The 20,247-nt window shown below is 35.1% G+C and overlaps 2 protein-coding genes across 2 annotated transcripts in view; both read left to right on the forward strand.

Annotated features, from left to right (window-relative positions):
* LOC121738788 overlaps positions 1 to 10,830 on the forward strand; it is a 28,457-nt gene extending 17,627 nt beyond the window's left edge. The window contains exons 4-6 of the mRNA XM_042131032.1: positions 5,129 to 5,263; positions 8,862 to 8,935; positions 10,687 to 10,830. Of these exons, the coding sequence (XP_041986966.1) occupies positions 5,129 to 5,263; positions 8,862 to 8,935; positions 10,687 to 10,780 (303 nt within the window). The 3' untranslated portion in view covers positions 10,781 to 10,830. The remainder of the gene's footprint in view (positions 1 to 5,128; positions 5,264 to 8,861; positions 8,936 to 10,686) is intronic.
* Positions 10,831 to 17,195: 6,365 nt separating this feature from the next.
* Positions 17,196 to 20,247, forward strand: part of LOC121738356 (putative fatty acyl-CoA reductase CG5065) — a 43,423-nt gene continuing 40,371 nt past the window's right edge. Inside the window, exon 1 of the mRNA XM_042130343.1 lies at positions 17,196 to 17,237. The gene's annotated coding sequence lies outside the window, so the exon portion shown is untranslated. The remainder of the gene's footprint in view (positions 17,238 to 20,247) is intronic.

Below are 20,247 nucleotides of genomic sequence, written 5' to 3' on the forward strand. Positions count from 1 at the left end.
ATTATTATCTCATCTAAGCTTAAATCTGACAAGTTTAGACCTAGGACGAACTATAAATGTAAAATTATTTTTTTAACCTAATGATAGCTCAAATTCGACATGTTTGGAACTACGACGAAATATATATAAAATGTTTAGGCTCTGCTCTGGTAATCCAGGTCACACATAACCAAAAGCCTTGTCTTGAAAAAGTACCTACTGTCTTCCAATGCGGAGAATACACGAATAACAAATTTAAATGCAAAACATCGTGCAAATTTGAAAGTGCAATAATTAAAAGAATTACAAAACAAAACATTTTAGCGCGTGGCATTAATACAATACAGAAGCATCGTAAACCAAGTGAAACCCCAAAGTAACTGGCCGTGATAAGGCTTGGATGGCACTTGCGGCTGCGATCAATAGCATCGCGGTGGCCTTAATGGCCTTTTAATAACTCTTTTTTATAAACGTTTCGTAATTTTCACGAAAACTTGAGTTATCTTCATTTGAGCTCGAAAATAGCGTGGTGTTTTGTAAGTTGGCAAAAAAAAAACACTGTCGTTATTATATTGCACTTTGTTTAAAATCTGTGCGATCAAGAGATTTCTTTATTCTGCTTTCATTATTTTCCGCTCAGTAACTGTTTGACTAAGGTAGAAATTGCTTCTTGGCTTAGGGTATTATAGGGTATTAGGGTATTTAAAAATTTTCGTAATTTAGAAGCCATACACAACTTTAAGGACGCTCGGCGAAGCTAGAGAGGATGAAAGGGTAATGTGTACTAAATTTATCGATAGCGACAGATAACTAGAATGATCATTCTAATCACTGTTCTACCAAAAGTGTGTCCCCGCAAACGCGCCCCGCTCACTCCTCACCAAAGAGACAAACAATTTTGAAAATCGGTCCACAAACAGCCGCTGAACATACAAAAATAAAATCCGAACAGAGAACCTCCTCCTTTTTTTGCAAGTCCGTTGAAAGTAGAACACTGCCCGCGCCTCCCATTTTAGCCGGGCGATCTTCAAGTTTTATGCAAATCATTGCGTTTTGGGTCATCGGTGTGCGCCAAGCCTTTATTGGCAAAAAAAAGATACACACAGCCGAACGTATTCCTCCTCCTTTTTGGAAGTCGGTCAAAAAGGGAAAGCGACAGATGGGGTCTTGCGATTCTCAAAATACTCATTTTACGTGCACTACCCAAGATATTTAAACATTTTAATACTTATAAGTATTGATGTGATATGGCGCAAACATGATCGACATGGGGGCGATAACATCAATATTTTGTATCCACAATTTATGAAGTTGACTTACAATTTGTTTTAATAAATTTGAAGTTTGAGCACAGGCTTAAGCTCATTTTAAGTTGTAAATTAAATTAATAAGGAGTATCACATGATTATAAAGTTATTATAAAATATTATAAGTTAAGTATAACGAAAGTAACCTTTGATGCCAGCTAGCTGCTCCCCCCCCCCTCGGTACGCCTATGACCTTTTCAACATGTTAAATTACAACAAGTAAGTATATACCTAGTCTGAATTTTTTGTTTACTTATATAAGTGTTAGTTGCATAAAATAGGTATTGAATTTAAATATTATGTAGATTAAACCTAGTGGATTTCTGTTCTGTCCGAAAGCGTGTCTAATTGCTTTTTTGTGAAATTAATAAGTACAATAAAACTAGGACCACCAAAATACTGGCTTTAGCTAGTTTGAGGTCCACAGATAAAGCATAATAATTATACAACGTCATAAGGTAAAATCACTAATGGTAGACTCGGAAGTCGGAACTAATAGATGACACTTACGACAAAAATACCATAAAAATAAGAATTACTCTAATTTTTTCTCAACACTATACAGGGTGTAACAAAAATAAGTGATAATACTTTAGGGTATGTATGTGTTCCTTGTAGAGAGTTCACTGTGAAAGTAGCAGCGCTGAAAGACCAAATTTTTTTTTCACTTTTGTATGGGCAAGCGCCCGAACGTCACGAGTTTCCCCATACAAAAGTGAAAAAAAAATTTTGGTCTTTCAGCGCTGCTACTTTCACAGTGAACTCTCTATAAGGAACACATACTCACCCTAAAGTATTATCACTTATTTTTGTTACACCTTGTATAGCTAATTTTATAAGCTTCTCAAGCTATCTGTTGACGTGAAAAAATATATTAGGGACGCCCGCGCCTTCGGGAACAAAATTTTAAAATTAGATCAGTTTTCGTAAAAAATGTGACCGCGTCAACTCGCGCTCGGCAGTTTCTTAGCAAATAGGTTAAGGAAGGCGAAATTTTGCATGTAAGTTTTGAATACAAGAAAAATGTTATATGTAATATAATGTTCTATGTCAACTATTAGTTCATATTGGTGTCTACTATTAGTGGTGTTCGTTTTCTGTGATGTCATCTATTAGTTGTTTTGACTAAGTTTACAAAAAGATCAATAATTTATTTTTTAATTGATTTGTCAGTGAATAATCATAATAGTTTTATTTTGTAAGAGTTACTGAAGACATGGAAGAAGTTATCAATCCCTTATTTTAATAAATATATATTTTACAACATTCAAATGTTCCATGTTTCCTTAATAAAGCGTCTGCCATTAGTGCTTTTACCTTAATATTACTTTGCACACAATGTAATATTTTTTATGTATTGTTGTGGTGTGTTTAGTTTTTATGTAAGTATATAAGTAAATAAATAAAAAGATTGATGCCTACGCTATTTGGTCGAGTTATGTCAAAGCCAGATTTAATATAACGTCAAATTGACATAATCCGACCAAATGCTGTCTGTCAATTATTGTGATCGAATTTCTTCGATGGTACAATTGTGAATTTATCAATACTAGAGATCGCCCAATGATCGAAATTCGACCTTAGTTTCAACGACATTAGGATTACTACCTATATTTTGTAAAAAAATATTGATTTTATGATAAGCATTTTTTTCAACTCTTGTATCTGGGACTCAGCTGATCTCAGACTGGCCATGTAAGCATTGTCTAATAGTAGGTATCTAAGATTCAATAAAAAAACTATACTTAATCCATTTTCAATTTGTCACCTTGTTGTCAACAGACTTCAACCATAAAAATAAGAGTATAATTCGTATATTGTATAGGCTTGTCACTCAAAAATCTGTCATTTTTTCTAGTGTGTGTGTCGTAGTGTGTGTAATGTTTTATTTGTTACAAAAATGTATGATAAAAGCATAATTTCAAAATAATATTGGCTCGATGCACTCATTCAGCATATAAACTATAACTGTGCAAAATTTCATTTACCTACGTTTCCCCATTTTTCGTCAAAAGGGATACAAAGTTTTTGGCTCACGTGTTAATATATAGATTTCTGTCTGTTATTGTCATTTGACGTGTACACACGTAAACAACAGTGAGCACTTGGATAGAGGTCACTTTTTACTCAACATGCAATGTATGACTTAACCTAAGGTCAAGCGTTTCGTAAATGTCTCCAAAAACTCGAATCATCTAAATACGTAATTAATGAAAACGATGTCTTTTGAGTAAAAATTTTTTTAATGTATGGTTGTGTACTTTTGTCACCATTGTTTGGTACTACTAATATATATTCTGTGCCATAAGCCATTGTAAAGTTTTCAAAAGTACAAAATATTTCGATTTAGACTTTATATTTTAACTAGATGACGCCCGTTACTCCGTTGCGCCAAAATTCGTTAATCTTGCGGGAACCGTACATTTTTCTGGGATAAAAAGTATCCTATGTCCTTTCCCGGGACTCAAGGTATCTCCATGCAAAATTTCAGCAAAATCGGTTCAGCGGTTTGGGCGTGAAGAGGTAACAGACAGACTCACATGCACACTTTCGTATACATTATAATATTATTAGTATGGACATGCACATGCTTGGCTCGGGCGAGCGTGCGCGCGGCCAAGCCGGCCGGTGTCGGTTTTTTGATTTGCTCAAAGGTGCCTCAGTCGTTTGCTTGTCAGGTGTTTTGGTTTGTGCCGCGTTAAAAAATGAACAATCAGGGTCGACAACTTATAAGTTTGTACGCTGCAAATGTATGGGTTTGGGTTGCCACTTACCAGGGCAATGCAATTACACTAACAGGAGGATGAGAGAAGATTATTGGAGAGAAATCAGCCGAAAATGAATATTCCTGATAAGGATCTAAAAAATGGAGTCTTTGTTAGGATCATTCAGACGAGATTCTCCTATTTTTTATAGTTGTGTATAGCAAAATATTGAATTTGAATTCATTTATGATGAAGGAAATTTGAATTCATATCCCAGGCTCCACACTCTACAGTGTTTGATGAGTGGTCACTTCGCTCAGAACTAAGTTTAAAAATCATCCTCAAGGGATGGCCAAGGCCTAGTTTTTATTGTTCCGTTCCATATTTAAGGCGGGCTCTCATACAACAAACGTGATTTTTGTGGCCTTTTTTGCTCTATATCAATAGTGGCTATAACACTTGAAATATTCACTTTCTTATTAATAATACTTAATTATATTTGTAATTAGAAAGAATAAACTTAAAATAAAACAAAATATATTTAAGGGGTGTTCCCATACAAAACACACAATTTTAGCTTTACGTGTTCCTTTGTGAGCGAGTCGAACTTTCACTTGGCCGATTTTTTAGGGTTTCGTACCCAAAGGGTAAGAACGGGATCCTGTTACTAAGACTTCGTTGTCTGTCCGTCTGTCCGTCTGTCTGTCTGTCTGTCTGTCTGTCTGTCTGTCTGTCTCCAGGCTGTAACTCAAGAACGGTAATAGCTAGAGAGTTGATTTTCACAGATTATGTATATATATCTGTTGTCGCTATAACAATAAATACTAAAAACAAAATAAAATAAATATGTAAGGGGGGCTCCCATACAACAAACGTGATTTTTTTTTGGCTTTTTTCGCTCTATCTCAATATTGGCAACAGGTAGGTACTTGATTTTTTCTCAAAGTCCTTAGTTATAATGTGTACTTTAATATTTAATAATAATATTATACTAAACTAAAAAATGAAGGGGGGCTCTCATACAAAAACACAATTTTTGGCCTGATTTTGCTCTATAATAATGTTACGGAACCGCTCACGCGCGAGTCCGACTCCCACTATGCCGATTTTTATTTATAGACGTCTCAACTTTCCCAGAAACATTACCCAATTTGTCACTTGGAGCGGAAGATCAGACGACTGAACACGAATGAATACGAGTACCGACCGGCGTACTACGAGGAGGTCCGCTGCACCATGACCTCTGCAGAGGATGTTGGGGTCACCAACGAGGTAATAGAAGTCATTAAATATAAAATATAGCGAAGACCTCAGAGTTCATGTGGACGCTGTTAAGCATTTGTGTATCAACCCACAAACAATTACGTATTGAGTTATGAATGCAGTCGTGTTCTTTACATCAGCTCAACACTGATTTTTGTAGGCTTATACACAAATGCTTAAGAGGGCTACTGACCCAAAAATCAAACATCGTCCTTCTCTCTTCACACTCACGCCCGTCTTTCATATGCCAGGTGAAAAAGGATGACGCGCATTCCTACAAAAATATGTCTAAAACAAGGTTTTTTGTAAAAAAGACACTATCGAGCATTTTTTCAGTAATCGTGTTTTCGTGTTGAGCATGTATTTTAATCTTCATGAACTGAAGTTACTTGGGTAAAAAAATCAGTTTTCGAGACCTTACAGATTTTGAGATCTAGGTATGTAGTCAAGATAGGGTCAGGTGCATTCTTAAGAGGATTCCACACCGCCATTTTTCCCATACAAACGCTGTCCCCTGTTTCCTCCCTGGATAATGCTAGTAGAGTTATAATTTTTTTCCTGAATATCTACGGCCACTAATACAATGTCCCTATGTTTTCCTTTTTTTCATAATTTAATTATTAAATAAGATATGAACGTTCAAAAACCCAAAAAAATGGCCAGATTTTCCACTGTGTTCAAACGTCCAGAAAACAGATTTGGATAGATTATACAAAAAAAGCAACACAGCTCAAGCCTTTTTTTAATCTTTAATGAAAAAAGTACTTAAATCGGTGGTATCCTCTTAAGAGGATACCACAGCAGCTAGAGAAATGAAAAAAAAGTACGTGTAATATCTATAGCTGTCTCCCTTACCTCAAGCCTATACCGCAGAACGCGATAGAGACAACTGCAGAAAATCCAGAAAATCAACGATTCGTTGTCCCCTGATTCCTTCTCCAAAACTTAACCGACTTAAGTACTTTTTTCATTAAAGATTAAAAAAAGGCTTGAGCTGTGTTCCTATGTTTTGCTTTTTTTGTATAATCTATCCAAATCTGTTTTCTGGACGTTTGAACACAGCGGAAAATCTGGCCATTTTTTTGGGTTTTTGAACGTTCATATCTTATTTAATAATTAAATTATGAAAAAAAAGAAAACATAGGGACATTGTGTTAGTGGCCGTAGATATTCAGGAAAAAAATTATAACTCTACTAGCATTATCCAGGGAGGAAACAGGGGACAACGTTTGTATGGAAAAAATGGCGGTGTGGAATCCTCTTAACAGCAACCATGTAGCAATTACTTTAAGATTACTTCAATTCCACACAAATAAAATTACGTGTATCACTCGGGGACTGCTGCGGTAAAGCTATTGCATAACACTTTTTATTAATTTATGCAATTATAATAATTAGCATAGGTCCAGTCGCACACAAACATTGTGAAGAAGTCTGGCAACGCAACGGCAAAAGTGGGGAGTGTTAGTTTTTTCGTTACCGCGCTCAAAGCCAGCGATAAAAGCTATGCAGTAACTTAAAAACATTGGTTTATACAGGGTGTTTGGTTTACAAGCTTCACTTGTATGTCATATAAGAAAATCTTGGAATCTTAATTGACCTACTTCTCGGTCTTCGATTAGGATGAAATTTTGCAAACGCTCTGAGTTCTGATGACAATACATGACTAGCTAGGAAACGAGATTACAAATCCAATATGGCGGCCTCCCCAAGAGGCCGCCATATTGGATTACGGATAGGCTATTTGAAATGCACCCTCATGATAATATGGGTATGAAATGAAAGGCTTTGCTGTCAGAAATACGAAAAAAAGTCACGTGACTTAAATACAACGTGGCGGACATCCAACATGGCGGATTGGCTATTTAAATTTTGTACTTTTTAGTGCGTGCTAAAACCATGTTTTTTTTAGTTTTTTAAACAATATTAATATCTATGAGTACTACCCCAAAGTCAGAAAGGTTATTTAAAAATAAAGTAACTCTTCCAGCGCTTTTACTGTCACGAAATAGGAAGATAGGTATCTCTCGTAAGAACTATGTAGTTACTATAGATTTACTATTTTCCATGCTCTGAAATCTTTGCAACTAATTTTATACGTCTTATTTACTGGTTTCAAATTACTCGCGGAAAATCGGCAAGTCTGTTTTGGAAGTACGCAGTTGCTTCAGAAGCAGCGTTGTTTATTTTCAAAGCAATGATTTAAGACGCTCCCCCTACGGAGATGCCGTAATTTACCGTTTTTAGAGTCTTACTAGCTGACCCGGTAAACTTCGTGTCACTTAAAACCTTCCCTGGACATCTAAGAATATTTTAAGACTAAAATCAGCCCAATCGGTTAAGCCGTTTTCGAGTTTTAGCGCGGCTAACACATTTGAAAATCCATTTTATCCAAAAAAAAAAATTTAAAAATATTTTAAGGGTGAACAAACCCTATTACTTAGGGTATGAAAAATAGATGTTGGCCGATTCTCAGACCTACCCAAGTACTCAATATTCTCACAAAATTTCATGAGAATCGGTCTAGCTGTTTCGGAGGAGTAGGGGAACGAACATTGTGACACGAGAATTTTATATATAAGATTAACTCATAATTTGAAAGCTACAAAATTATAATAAAAATACAGCAATAATCTCAAATTCAAAATCATTTATTTGCTGAAATAAGGTACAATATGGTGTTATAGAGGTTCAAGTTCTCTTATTTTGCCTTTGGGTGGCGTGCAAATTTTATAGGTATAGTCTGTCAAACTTATTTTTACATTTTCTTAAAATCCCTTTTTTTAATAAATAAATAATAATTATAAAAATGTTATACAATATTATGTCAATTTGTGTTTTTTTTATAAATTCAATGTCAATGGTTATTAATTATAATAGTATTCATAATCTAAGTCATCAATCTTCAGCATAATATTTTTTTATTTATTATTATTATTATTATTATGAATTTTGAACTAAGATAAGTAAAAAAATAAGATTTTGGTACGATCTGGGCAACGCGGCAAATGTATGGTTAAGGTCGTTCGCTCAAGGGATGGCCTTAACAAAGAAGAAAAAAGTTTCACGTTATTACATAAAAATAAATTTGGGCATGCAGTTAATAATGGTAACCTTTTATTAAATACCAACAGCTTCAATGTGTTTGGAAATTCAGGTCATTCCAAAAGTCATCAAGTAACAATTAATAAGTAGTAGGTACCCTCGAAGGCTCGAACTCTTCAATATGCCTCGCAAATTTGGAGAAATCATAAGAAATGTTTGCGGGATATTTTAAATTTTGATATGTGATAGACGTGTACTAAGAAGTGATAACTGATAATACTTTAGGGTTTTGTATAGAGTTCACTGTTAAATATATATTTCAATAAATTTCGTCGTAATTGACTTAAATTAATTTCAAAATAATATTAGCTCGATGCACTCCTTCACCATATTATGAACTATAACTGTGCAAAATTTAATTTAACTACCTACGTTTCCGCATTTTTTGTAAAAAGGGATACAAAGTTTTAATAATTTAAACTTTTCGCTCTCGTTTTAATATAATATGATAATATTATAATTTTATGTTTTCTGTTGACTTAATAAAGAAATTGTATTACAGGTCTGCTCGAGTTTGGGTTTTTCTTGCGTCCAGTGGAACAAGACAATACATTTGACGAGAAGGCGCTATTCTAGGTGAGTGAAAGTGTATAAAATCGATGAATAGCCACCATCCATACCAAACAGCTTTCAATGTGAAAAACAAGAAACGAAGAAAACCTAGAAAATGTCATTCAACTGATGAAATTGAAAATGTTGATTTCTTAATAATTGATTGATAACAGCTAAATCTGATAAATTAGTATAGTCAGTCTGTGAAACAAATGAAAGACTCTTTAACAATTTCTTTACGCATGTGTGCATGCACGCACTATATACATAGGAAACTAACTATACACACCACGACACATCCCCTTACAAAGTAGTGCCGTAACGTAGTTTAAAAAAATACACAATTTTACACGGTGAAACGTAGTTAAGCCCGGCCGCACATTGTCCGAATTCTGGTCAGAAGCAGTTGAATTTCGCCGGACCGCCACCCCGCACACTATCCGAAATATCCTTCCGGCGAGTTCGAACTCACTCGGCTTAGTACAAAATGTAAGAGACAGCGCGGACGTTCAACTGTTTCTGATCAGAAATTTCGGACAATGTGCGGCCGGGCTAAGATGGTTTAAGTTTGTTGTCTGTCTTTCTTTTTTAATTTTGTCAGACATTATTTCTCGCAATTAGTTTTAGTTTTAGTCTGGGCAAAAGGATGTACTTAATTTGAAATCAATTTTAACCATACATAGAAATAATTGCATAATTAATAAATAAGCTTTTTGCTACAATGCAACAAGTTTAACCTTGTATTTTTTTTCTTGGGTCTTTGATCTTTCATAAAAGGATAGAATGATGAAACTAAATGGCAATTCAGTATCCACTTACTTAATCTTTTCGTTGCGCCTTCAGCTAGTAAGCCTCGTTTTTTCCTAAAAGGATACGGGATTTCTGAGCAAAACCACACAGTACTAAATATGTCACACACACATCAGCATATTCCAAGGGGTCTCAACGGTCTCAACGTTTTTTGTAGTAAGGCTGTCTAGAACTCATCTTGGGCCTGTGAACTCGGTGGATCCGGCTGATCACAGGCCAACCTTACCAGTCTCGTTTATGTATTCCCAAGTCCCGTCAGGACCGCACAGATTAACCTTTTTACTTTTTAGGGTTCTGTACCCAAAGGGTAAAAACGGGACCCTATTATTTATATATAGACTTCGTTGTCTGTCCGTCTGTCTGTCTGTCTGTATGTATGTCTCCAGGCTGTAACTAAAGAACGGTAATAGCTAGAGAGTTAAAATTTTCACAGATTGTGTTTATTATCTGTTGCCGCTATAACAACAATTACTAAAAACTAAATAAAAATAATATTTAAGGGGGGCTCCCATACAACAAACGTGATTTTTTGCCCTTTTTTGTTCTATATCAATAATAGCAATAGGTAGGTACTTGAATTTTTCACACAATCCTTAGTTTTATGTGTACTTTAATATGTTTAATAATAATATTAAATTAAAAATGAAGAGGGGCTCCCATACAAAAAACACAAATTTTGGCCTAATTTTGATCTATAATGGTACGGAACCCTTCGTGCGCGAGCCCGACTCTCACTTGGCCGATTATTTTTACATCGGGAAATGCTTTGCGCATCCCAGAAAATATAAGCTTTTAGCTGCTAGTGAATACCAATCTCACTCACACAGCCGTAACAGCCGATGCGATTATTAGTTTTGATTTTTGTCCTTAGAGAATAACTCTGCTGGTCGACCTGGGATCGGCCTTTACAGTCCAAGATTTATGAGAACAGGGTCCCTAGTCTTAAGCTGTCTTATCTGTTTCAGTGATTGTTGGGAGACGAAAACCATGGTGATACCGGCTGGTTGCGAGTGTATGTGGCCAGTCCATCGACTTGGGGATATGACTCTACGCGTCTGAACACAACGAATACTTCGCTTTATTTTAAATATTTATTTAATGTTGTAAGATTGTTGGTTACATGTGAAAATAAACAAACTATGTACTTATAACTATTTACTTATATTTTGATTTCGTTCGGTGGTATTTATTGTCCTATCTCCTATAACCTATTCCGCTTAGTTAACAAAGATATTTATATGAAGGTATGTTTTTTTATGCGAAGCGTGATAAATTGAGAGCCAAAATTAAAGGATTGGACACCGGTGTTGGGACACATTGTATAGTAAAATTGTCAACCAAATACTGAATGATTATAACCAGACCGCAATCAAAAATATCATGTCAGTGAAAAGTTATGGCTTAATGAAAAGTCATGTTTTTTACCATTTTGTATGAAAAATATCGTTGATGTAATAAAAATGTATCGAGGTTGGTGAAAATGTTCACCACTAATGATATTTTTAATGGTCTGCTAAATACTGAATTATTTTATAACTGGAGCGCACCCAAAAATATTCTCTCAGTAAAAAGTTATGACGGAATAAAAAAAAAATTACTTACCATTTCATTGCATAAAATAGTCTCGTTGCGGTCTGAATTGATCCTAACCATAAAGTTAATAGTATCACACGTCTCTTTTTACCACGCAGTGTTACTGATAGTGACATCTCTCTTGCTCAGACCTTTGTTCTCTATTCCGCTAGGTATAAAAACTTTATGATCCCAACATACTGTATATAAAAAAACTGTGTGCGGGGACCTCACCTTGAGGGACTCCGCAATATATTTGATTTATTTTTAAATGGCGTCATTTACATAATTGCAACACTTCAGATATTTTTCAACCATCGGTTACTTAATCAAGACAGATACTAACACCTAATCAGTTAGTTCAAATAACTGGATACATAATATGTCTAGTCATTACACTATAATTGCTAGTACTTCTAGACCGACGCGACGTCTAATTACAGCAGGAGAATTAGCTTATTCATTTACACACAAGGAAAATAAAATTCCATTACAGTTGTAAAGTTTGTAATGAATAATGATGAACTTAATATCAAAATTGGATTTTATTAAGGCTTTTGAATGAATTATTATCCTTCCTAGATTCTGTTCACAACTTTGTTCGCGCAGAAAATATTATACTATGACATAGAAATATCTTTAACTAACACTGTTCTGTCCTGGCTGTCTGCAGTCCTTATGTCAGTTACTTCTACAGGATAACCGATTTAGATGGGACCACTCTGAGAAACGAGAAAGGAATACCAAATAAGGATGCGTAAGGCAACAAAAAGAGCGCAACCAAACGACACCAGGGCCTGTAGACAATGGCAAAGCGCTAACGCTAACGCTAACGCTAGCGCTACAAAATGTATGCGATTTTATATAAGTCATCGCTTCGCTAGCGAATACTAATGTCAAATCCATACATTTTGTAGCGCTAGCGTTAACGTTAGCGTAAGCGTTTTGCCACTTGTCTACGGGGGCTTGTGAGTCTCTCTCTATAGAGCTGTAAACATTGTGTCGGTAGCGCGGTGACTGGTTGCGCCGTCATGCTTTCCCACCACTGCACTGGCTTCGGTGACGGTGACCGGTTTCATTGAAAGCAGGTCAATTATGTAGGAGAATTTTTATAGTGCCCAAATGTAGGCTTTCTGTCTCTTCCTTTACTGGCGAGAGATTCAGTACATGCCCAGCCGACGCATGGATCATCTTACTTGTCAGACAATCAGGTGATCCATTGTCCTAAACAGGCATTGTCCTAAACAAACTTGAAATTAACAAGTTTCCAACGTAGGAATCGACACCATATCCGAGTCAAGAGCTACGCTCTAACCCACTGGATCACGGGAGGGAGGGGTTTCACGGTGTATATTGTACTAGCTGCCGCGACTCCGTCCGCGTGGACTTGTTTTTTCATTGTTTTAAATAACCACTTTCACTATATTAGTATGGACAGGCCTTGTGCTAAATCACATTTTTGATATATTTAAGATCAATAAAAATCTTAAATATATGTATAAGTAGTATAAAAGTATTAAATATATTTCCGTTGTCTGGTACCCGTAACACAAGTCCTTCTGGTACTTACCACGAGGCCAGACTGTCGTGGCATAGTAAAAGGAGGGGAAGTAAGTTATCTTCATACAAAGGCACAAAATCTCGGCGGTACCAGCCTTATAAAACTGGCCGAGATTTGGTTGTGTGCCGTACGTGGCGACGCATTGATACTATGGCGCACACATACAAGCCGCGCGCGGTGCCTTTATAATATGAAGATCACTTACTTCCCCTCCTTTTACTATGGACGTGATGTGAAGCGTCCATAGATATTATTATATTAGTATCGAGAGATTTACTTAAATGACGTGGGGCGTTCAGGGTATACTCATTACATTTTCTGGCTCATTGTTTGAGGAAATAACATTTGTTCCGGTCTGGTACATCCGGACTACCATTTTGGGTTTCTTTACACCAGATCCTTGCCGGAGATAAGCGTTTAACGCTGATAAGATCACGTTTTAAGTTTTAATAATAATAATAATATCTAATGTACGCTTCACACCACTGAAAGACATGTGTTACGGTTACCAGGCAACGGAAAAATATTAAGATTTTTATTATATTTAAATACACATATTTAATACGCATCTATGACCCGGGAACATTGAAAACCTTTTCCTTGGGCGAGATTCGAACCCGTGACCAACGGATTTTAACTACTACGCGCTCAACTGCTGAGCCACAGGAAGTCGTCAAGTATTGGGTCACGTCTTTACACTGAAGACAAAACGAGGCGCAACTTGGCGATAGTAACGATATGAAATTAAAACCAACCAATTATATTATAGAGTTCACTCTAAAACTAGCAACGACCCTTTACTATTAAAATGTTTCTATGAGAAATACCCTAAAGGTGCTCCCTCACCGGGAGCATTCGCGTGTAGGTAATGTTACATTAAAGATTCGACTTTGAGCATTCCATAGCAAGTTGACTTCACTGTCACGTAGCATTGATGTTTTTTTTTTATATAAGTAGAGTAAAAGCACTAATAGTAGATTCGGAACTAATAGATGACACTTACGACAAAAATACCATAAAAATAAGAATTACTCTAATTTTTTCTCAACACTATAAATTTTATAAGCTTCTCAAGCTATCTGTTGATGTGAAAAAATATATTTGGGACGCCTTCGGGAACAAAATTTTAAAATGGGATCAGTTTTCGTAAATAATGTGACCGCGTCAACACGCGCTCGGCAGTTTCTTAGCAAATAGGTTAAGGAAGGCGAAATTTTGCACGTAAGTTTTGAATACATTTATTTGATTTTTAGTAATTACTATTGATTTCATTGGATTAATAATTGTCATGTTGTATACACTAATTAATGTTTATTTATGATTTTTTCCATTTTCCCCAACAATATAAAGGAATAAGGATGTCTACTATTAGTTCTTTGAAAATGTAAAAAACTTAATAGGAGACATGGATCAAATTTTTTAGTTTTACAATACATACTAAAGTTATTTTGTAGTTTATTCTTCTGCAAATATCACCACTATTCTCTGAAAATATAATTCTATTAATAAACTAACAAATTAGAACTACTGTACCTAAAAATCGACATATTAATATATTAGACCTTGTACTGATCTAAAAATCGACTGCTTTAGTTTTTTAGCAGTAAAAGGAGAGCTGAGAAAAGAAAGAAGAAAAAAGAAGAGGCAAGAGAAGCATGGAGACTAAAGAAGAGGAAAAAATATGAAAAATAAAAATAAGAGGAAAGATAGTTTGAGCATGGAAGAAGAATGGATAGAATCTGGAGACAACGTGGATAATATTTCATATGCATGTAGTTACTATGATGAAGTAAATGAAATCTTAAAAAAAACGGCAAAAAAAGACCTAATATTAGGAAAAATGTAAAATGTAATATAATGTTCTATGTCAACTATTAATTCATATTGGTGTCTACTATTAGTGATGTTCGTTTTTTGTGATGTCATCTATTAGTACTTATGACTAAGTTTACAAAAAGACCAATAATATATATTTTTTATTGATTTGTCAGAGAATAAATATAATAGTTTTATTTTGTAAGAGTTACTGAAGACATGGAAGAAGTTATCAATCCTCTATTTTCATAAATATATATTTTATAACATTCAAATGTTTTATGTTTCCGAATGAAATTCGAATGCTCCCGGTGAGGGAGCAACTTTACGCGAATTTTATAAATTTGTATATATTAAGTCGCAGCCAACTGGTTTATATAGCCGTTCAATCAACTAGCCCTTTGACTGAACAACGCCATTCAATCACACGTCTAGCTTTTTAATTGAATATTTAGGTCGGTCAAAAAGTTCAATACTATAGCTTATTCAAAAGCCGCCGTTTGATTGAATTAGTTCAGCGCTGACCACCGCGGCGCTAGGTGCGTTTTGTTTACAATATGGCGTCAACTAACCGGTTTTTTGTGGTTGTATTAAGATATTTTTCGTAAATATACGTTACAATTAGTGTTATTAAAAATACAGAAACTATGGGGGTACTGTATACGAGTGAATCAAAATTTAATCTAATATTCGAGGAGAAATTACGGTATTATGGTATGCATCACCAAGGTATTTATTGCAATTATGTTCAAAATGAGTTAGCATACAATTAATCTGCTTGTTATCATTACGCTTGTGTAATAATAGCACTAAGCTAATGGTCACCTTAGTTAATTTACCATTTAACCAGTTAGCTAAGCGTCATCTAGCTGTAGTGTTGAACGTTGCAGTCAACAAGTCGCCTAAACGACATATAGCCGTGTGATTGAATGGCGTTGTTCAGTTAAAGGGTTAGCTGTTTGATTGAATGCCTTTTTTAATTAGTCGAATGCGACATATACATAGTATATAAATTTAAAAAAAAGTAGGTAACTTTGTCAGTGCTATAATAAAAGAAGCGTTTTCTTTAGCTTAAAGAGTTAAAATAAAAATTTCACTGAGAAGTCTATATAATGGTAAAGTGGAACAATATACCCCAATTATCAGTTTGTTTTAGTACACCCATGCCACGTTCCCGGTTTCCAATATCGTTAGTAAGTATGCAGTAAGCAGTTACTATTATAGTAAATCAAAATAGAAAATAGGGAAGTGCCTGTGTTGCTAAATGCTAAGTGGTAGAACGAGTATCTTTTGCGTGCACAGGGCAAAAGTCAGAGTACATCCCTTTCACTGCCCTGCTGAGCTCTATAGGGCCATATTATCCGTACTAATAATGAATGAATGACATTTTCTGTACTAGATGACGCACATACGTACGTCGTATTCGGAAATTTGAACGTACCTGCACATTTTCCATCATATTTTTTTCGATGTCGCACTTAAATGATACTTATAAATGCGGGTTGCACCAGAGGCGTGGTTAAAGTTAAGGTTAAAGTAATGGTTATAGTTAAGGCTGAATTTAGCTTTAACTTTAACCATAACTTTGACCGGAGAAACTGACAGATGACAGCTGGTCCAACAAGGTTATAAATGAACGTGGGCGGGGGCGCTGCTGGTAAAGGAGAACTGTCTAAAATGACGTTTTTGTATGATGACAGCGTTAGTTACTTTTTTTTTTAATGTTTAAAAGGTTTTAAAAGGTTTCAAATGCACGTGGCGAAAAATCGCCACGTGCATTTAAAACCTTATCAAGCTCTATGGTTATGGTTAAATATAGTGTCTTGATGGCGTCCATTTTTAACTTTCACCAAGATTTGACATTTTGCATTGTAGTTAAAGTTATAGTTAAAGTCTGTAACTTTAACTATAACTTTAACTATAGTTAAAGTTAGTTGGTGCAACCCAACCTTAATACATTCGGGAGCGTTGAAGTCTTTTCTTACTAAAAATAATATTATGAAACATATTTCTATATTAGTAAGTACTTACAAAATTATTTCATTAAAAAGTTTTTTATTAAATTCGGGTAACATTGAATCATTTCGTACTAATATTATAATATCTAAAAGTGTGTCTGTCCGTCTGTTCTAACCAGGTAGGTTAGAACAGCTAATTACATAATTAACAAAATTCATCAAAATAAGCAAAGCAAAATTTGGACACACGGTAAAAAAATAGGATATACATACATACAAACGATAATATGATATTCTGTTTCATAATACCTATACAAAAAAAAATACAGGCAAATAACAGCAAAAATAATAAACAACGTTACAAACAAAACCACTAGAAAAATACTAGAGTTTTAACTAAAAATAGCGTATGTCATCTACAACAAAAAAAAATGTGGGAATAAACATCCCACTATAGGTAATAATTAGCATTAAGCTGACAATCTAGAAAAATCCGAACCAATTTGTAACGGAGACAAATCGTTAAGTATATTATATTAAGCTACCGATTTGTTGTCCCTCTCAGTCTCTCTCTAGAGTGCATTGTGAGTGTGCGCCTGCGCCGTTTTGAGGTGCGTATTTCTTTATTTATTTGTAAGCATAATAAAAAAGTAAAGTTTTTTTTTTATAAATGAAATAATCTATAAAGTTTGCACATTTCTCATAGTAAGTATTATGTTTTTAAGAACTGTGAAGCTGTATGCGAATGTTTATTATATTTTTAGTTTTTACAATTTAACTGTGAGAAAAATTACAAAAATAAAATACGTTTAAATTGTGATTTAAAACGAACGAGCTAATTAAAAGTATATTTTTTTATTTTGATATAAAATGTGTCTTTAATTAAGGTTCGGTTTAATTAGACTAAGGGCCTGTTTCACCGCTTCCTGATAAGGCTATCCACCACTTAATTTGCCAGATGGATTATGGAAAATCTGTCAAATAACCCTATCGGGCACCTTATCAGGAAGCGGTGAAACAGGCCATTAGTATTTTTTTTTTTCAAATAAGATTTTTCGACTTTTTTATATCGTGCCTATAAAAGTAATCTACTGAACGTTATCATAGTGAAAGGAGGGGAAGTAAGTTATCTTCATACAAAGTCACCGCGCGCGGCTTGTATGTGTGCGCCATACGTAAAATATTTTATTTTTCGTAATTTACGAGGGGTTCATTTGATCATGCTGTAAGTAAATACTCTGATGTCATGTAAAAAATTAAATGTATCATCCTGTGAAATGAAAAATTAAATAAGTAGTTTGTTTAAAATTATACTGAATTCGAAAGTCGAAAGTCGAAACTACTGAACTTTGAAGTAAGTAATAAGAGACAGAAAATGACTTTTAAATGCATGTTTCCTTTACTAAGACTTTTTTGACAACAGTATTCGCAATCAATATTGCCTATTTTATTATGTACTAAATAATTTATTGATTTTCTTCAAAAAAAGGTCTTCTTAAGTTAAAGTAAGATTGAGGCAGAGCTACACAATTTGGTCGTGTTATGTCAAGCCGATCACGTCGATATCACGAGTCACGACGAATATAATTCGACCAAATAACGTAGGTCCGTAGTCTGTCGACGAATGGATATCTCAAGTGGTACATATAATACCTATTTGAGTATCTACAACGGCCAATTCTCAGAAGGCGTCCCGCGGAGCCCTGGATCTCTGCCTAGGCTCCGCCTTTGCTGAGATCCAGGGCTCTAAATTACTTTTAGAAATTACACATCAGTACACAGTTACAGTCGACGTTGGTGTCGGAGTCTGTGAATTCACCTGGGAATCATTTTGCTGACCGTGTCTGTCCTGGGTAGGTTTTTTGCAGCGGTAACCTACGTCCACGCGGGCGGAGCCACATATATTTATAATATGATCATTGATCAGTCACAACTATATACATTCTGTTTAGTACGGTTTATATTAATTTCTTTAGCGGCATTGTCCACTTTAAGTATGGGGAAAAAGTGTTAAGCCTACGTCAGGGTCACGTGATCCCAATGTATGATACAGGGAACTTGTCAGAAAGATTGCTTGCGAAAGTATGCCGCCGGCGCGGCGTAGGGAAGGATGTCATTTACAAATCAAGACTCTTTTTCTACAGAGCGGCGAAATAGTCCATTACGCATTTAGGGCAGGAAAATAAGATCTGAGGCTTTCTTATTTACTACCCATGGTGCGTATCCTATTTTTCTCCTCGACGGAGGCGGAAAACGGCAACATCGGTAAGCGCAGCGGGACGTAAGTTGACATTTTCCGCCCGGAGGTGAGAAAACGCTTTTCATTTCTTCTGGCACTCGGAGTGTTGTAAAATTTGTATAAGCAGGCCCGTAGACACTCAATTTGATTACCCAATATCATGTATTGTGCAATATTATTGACGGTTAATATTGGACGATAGGATTGGAAAGGAATGTCAAATAAATTGTTAAATGATATTTTAACAATTTATTTGACATTCCTTTTCTCATTGAATTATATTCAATGATTTTGCACAATAAAATGTATCGTCTAGAGACCTGTTTATTATGATAAATAAAACGTGCATTAATCACAATAACTTTAATGAGTGTGAAAGAGATAGCAATTTAATTTAAAAAAACTCTTTAGTGGCGGGAAATTTTATTGCGCATTGTCTAGTGTTGATATTGAACATCGGGGGCCTTCAATCTAATTGTCAAATAAACTGCTCAATAAAATTTAAGTGTGATATTGACGATATAATTGATCGTTTAGGGGCCGGCTTAAATTGAAGCTAAATCACAATGAAATACTGAGTACGGCGACATGAGAAATGAGAATCTGAAAAAAAAATATTTCATTCCCTAAGGCTAAAGCTAAACATTACAACCAGAGCCTAATAAAATGTTGTGCAAGTAAAGACTGATTTTCCTTTTTATACTGTCTCTTTTTATGCCCAGGCTGAGGCGATCAAATGATCCAAGAAGCCATTAAATGGTAATTTAAAAAAACAACAAAGAAACTGCCTCCATTATTACACGAAGAAAGGAAAGACATTAGAAACTAGGTTTCTATCCTGTGACTAATATTATGAACTTTAAATTATAATTTTACGCTGCAAATGGCAAGAATTAATCATAAGATGAATAATTTATTTTTTGTACTGTACTTGTTTTTAAAGCTGAAGAATTTCTTTCTTCGAACGTGCTTATCTCGAAAATATAATCTACCTAGCCGTTTTCGGCTTCAGTGACTTGCTTATGTTTAATTGTTCATAACATTATGTTTTGCTCTTATATGGCTAATATACCCAATCTTAGCAGTAAAGGTGCGAGAGCAGGATTCGCAAGTTAGGGCACCATTTACATAATTATATCGTATATTAGCAGGCGGTCTTGCTTTTAGCTGGTCACGTTTGAGATCTAGTTCCCGCCTTCGTTCTTCCTCAAAAGAGTATGTTTTGTGATTTATAAGTTGCCTCCACTCTAGCCGCTCCTCCGCCCGAGATTCCCAGCTAGAGGGATCAATATTGCATCTCTTCATGTGTCTTTTCTGTACGTCCTTGTAGCGTAGAAATTGATCACCACTTTTGCGTTTGCCGTGTTCCAACTCAGAAAAG

Source organism: Aricia agestis, chromosome Z (assembly GCF_905147365.1).
Source record: "Aricia agestis chromosome Z, ilAriAges1.1, whole genome shotgun sequence".
NCBI classification, from domain to species: domain Eukaryota; kingdom Metazoa; phylum Arthropoda; class Insecta; order Lepidoptera; family Lycaenidae; genus Aricia; species Aricia agestis.